The sequence below is a fragment of the Trypanosoma equiperdum genome (assembly GCF_001457755.1).
Source record: "Trypanosoma equiperdum strain OVI genome assembly, contig: ctg_125, whole genome shotgun sequence".
In the NCBI taxonomy this organism is placed as follows: domain Eukaryota; phylum Euglenozoa; class Kinetoplastea; order Trypanosomatida; family Trypanosomatidae; genus Trypanosoma; species Trypanosoma equiperdum.
Genome location: NW_027123238.1, coordinates 64,572 through 67,988, shown reverse-complemented (window position 1 = coordinate 67,988; position 3,417 = coordinate 64,572). Strand labels below are relative to the sequence as shown.

At 47.6% G+C, this 3,417-nt stretch overlaps 1 protein-coding gene across 1 annotated transcript; it reads left to right on the top strand.

Annotated features, from left to right (window-relative positions):
* Positions 1–1,133: 1,133 nt before the first annotated feature.
* On the top strand, positions 1,134–3,101 carry TEOVI_000018200 (zinc finger protein family member, putative; the record flags this gene model as incomplete). The annotated part of the gene is made up of 1 exon (XM_067220945.1): positions 1,134–3,101. The coding sequence occupies one exon, from the start codon at positions 1,134–1,136 to the stop codon at positions 3,099–3,101; it is 1,968 nt and encodes a 655-aa protein (XP_067077046.1).
* Positions 3,102–3,417: the final 316 nt, after the last annotated feature.

The following is a 3,417-nucleotide window of genomic DNA, read 5'->3' as shown; positions in this document are numbered from 1 at the left end:
AAAAAACTTTTTTTTTCCCGTCTCTTCCTTTGAATGTGGGTTACCACCAGCCCTCAGAGGAGATGAGGGATGTAGCGACTAAATGACCGAAAAAAAAGATGCACAGACATAAAAGTATGAAGGGGTATAACCAGTCAAACTTTGAGGGGAAAGGGGATAATTGCGGTCAAGGCGCCACTCTCGCGATAAATAATTAAATATAAATATCTGGTTTGATACACCTCTCGCTTCCTTCAAAAAGACATTTTTTTTTGCTTTTTGTTTTTTGTCAGCGTTTTGACTATTGTCATTGATTCTCTTATCGATAATTTGGCCTCATTTATATATCTCCGCTTTTTCACTTGCTTGAAAATTTTTTGTTTGATTGTTTTTAGGTGAAGGGAAGTCAGAGTTTCTCTGGAAGCCGCAGCAGCAAAGAGGTATTGCCACCTATTTGTGGATTACTAAGAGTGCGCGCTTGCGTGGTGAACAGGGGGAACTGTCTTTTTTTCCCTTTTTCCTCCTTTGAGGGAAGAAAATAAAAAAAAAAGAAAAAGTAAAGACAAAAATAACCGGAAGACACACCCGCCCACGCACACACACACACAAAAAAAAAAACGAGGAAAGCAAAGAAAAGAGAAGAGTAAAGGGGGAAAAATAGCATCAAAAACAAAAGGACCAAGTGAAGGAAGGAACGTTGAACGATTTGCTTTGAGGTGAAGTGAGTGGCATTTTCTGCACATTCATATCACTAACTGACTCACTCATACATCTAAAACGAAGGAAAGAAAGAAAGGGAGGGAGTTTCAGGAAATTGTGTCGTGGTGAAAAGACGGAGAGGAATATATATATATATATATATATATAAGGGTGTGGGAGCAGTTGCCGCTACTTGTGCTGTTCTCTAGTGTTTAATCGCATAGTAACGGCGCGGGAAACTTGCCCACCCCCTCTGCTGTCTCAGGTGGTTCAACTGTATTGACTGAAGCTGGTGCTAATTCAGACCCCGGAGAAGCGAGCAGGTCGAGGGGAAGTGGAATATATTTAAGTATATTTATACCACAGGAAGATACGGGCAGAGGAAACGGCAGGGGTAAAAATTGTGGCAAAAAAACAGAGGAAAATAAAGGAATAAGAAGGGGAAGGAAAACATCATGTCTGGCACTAATCACCTCCGTCAGGTGGTTCCCGCAGCCGTTTACAACCCAATACCTCCTGCACCACCGTTCATGGTGTTTTGCGACCCGTACGCGAAGGTCGCCAACGCTACTGCAAAGTACAGGAATCAACCGCCAGTCGCACCGAACGCTGCCGCTGTTTTTCAGCAGCAACTCTACAGTTTACCTTTTCATGGTGTTGCTGGGGTTCCCGCCCCTATGCGTGAAGAAGAGGACGCTGATGGGTCTTTTGAGGTTCACGACAGCTGCCTCAAGGCACCTATTACTGTAGGGCGTCGAGTTGTAATCCCCACTACCGGAAGCCGTGGCCTTTTCAACTGTGCGCAGCTTCCAAGTAATGGAAACAGTGGTGGTAACTGCAATAACAACTCCAATAGTAACGGGAATGGTGGGAAAAGTTTCGCGCGAATTTGTGACGCCCATCCCGAGGGAAGGTGTATTTCAGGTGAACAGTGCCCTGACATTCATGTGCAGGCCGAGTACCTAACTGCTCAGCGACAGGAGATGATATTCTGGCTTGAAAGTAAGGAACGTGAGTTCCAGAACACACTGCGTGCGGATCCGACCAAGATGTTCCGTGTGTTCTGTGCGGACCTTAAAGAGGCCGTGGAAGTCCCGATTAGCGCGTTGCAATTCACTAAAGGTCTATACGTGGATCCGTCGGTTCGGGCTCGCCGGGCGCGTGCGGGTCATCAGAACCAGTTCGCGATGTTAGCCTCGCAGTTACCAACTGCCTGCGGATTGTTTCTTAGCAACCCTTCGCAGTGCAGGTGGGCCCGTTGGTGTAACCAAATTCATGTCGACTTCACGTGGATGCAGACGAAGAAGAAAGAGTTTGAGTCGTGGTTCAACGAACTGGAGGGACGCTTCAATGCACTTCCCGATGACTACGAGTTTCATGTGCACGACCCACAGCTTAAAATGGGTTTAAGAATTCCGAAAGCAAGCATTGCTGTCTTTTCTCGTGGTCTCTTTCAGGGATCGCCGAAGAAGGCGCCGAGTGTCTGCATGCTCTTTCAACGGGACCGGTGCACAGCAAATGTGTGCTGCAATCAAATTCATGTGATACCGCGGTACTTAGCTTTGCATCGACTTTTGATACAAAAAGGGGACAGCATTACTGAAGAGGAGCGCGGGAACATTATGAATCAAATGAAGGAGATACTGGAGTCGCAGAAGCGGAGCATGCAGGTTGCGGACGATGGTGACGCCAACTTTCTCGCAAGGGAGCTAAATCCTCAGGCCGTGCCGTACGTCCCACCGCAGCCAACAAGTGTGTGGCGCACGGGGGGCTCTGCGGGTAGCAGCAGTCCACCACGGACAGCAGCGGCTCCCATTCCTGTTCCCGAGCCCCTTCCAACATTCCGCCAACCACCGCAGTGGAACGAACACTCACCTTCAGCTGCTGTGGATGGCTCTCCGTACGCTTCCCCTCACCGACGCGTTGAAAGGTGTGGTAGCAGCGGCACGCGGGACTTGCACACCTGTTCCAATCCACTGGAAGATTTGATTGAGTTCGTGGATGGGGACAAGTCGCGTACGTCTCTTCTCGCAAGTCAGAGTACAACGAGTCAGGCTAGTCGCAGTTGCAAGCACACCAATAACCCTTATGCGTTTGGTGCGAGCTATAAATGTACCGCATCACCCACTTTTGGATGGGTCCAACCTGTTTACAGTGCAGCAAATAGCGGCTCGACACATCCAGCGAACCGCTCATGGGGAAGTGGCAGCGTTACAGGCGGGTGTCAACCCATTCGAGTGCGTGTAGGAGGTGGTGGAATTATGGAACATGAACCGTTGGAGCCCTTTTCTTTGGATCAACACGATATGGGTGCCAGTCCCTTTGAATGTCGCTCACCAGCGCACCGGACGTTGGGATCAAGAACTATAGAAGACCGCCTCAGTTCTTCACCAACGTGGAGTGCCACGCAGAAACAGAGATGATTGTGCCTCGTTACCATGGTGATTTGCTCAGGTGTTTTCTACTTGTACCTCCTTTGAGCTTTTCCCTGATCCCGCCTTTAAAAATTTTTTTTTCTAAAAATCTTTTCGTTCGTGCATTTTTATCCATTCTTGGTGTTTTTTCTTTTTAAATATCCGTTTCTATTTTGCATCAGGTGCTTCAATTTTGCTTTATTTTTGCTGTTTGCAACTGCAGGAGTGCTGTAAGGGAGGGGGAAAGAAAAAGAAAAGTAGCATAATATCTTACTTTAGGAATATAACAGATGGAGGAGAGTTGTTTTTTTTTTCCCCCTCCTCC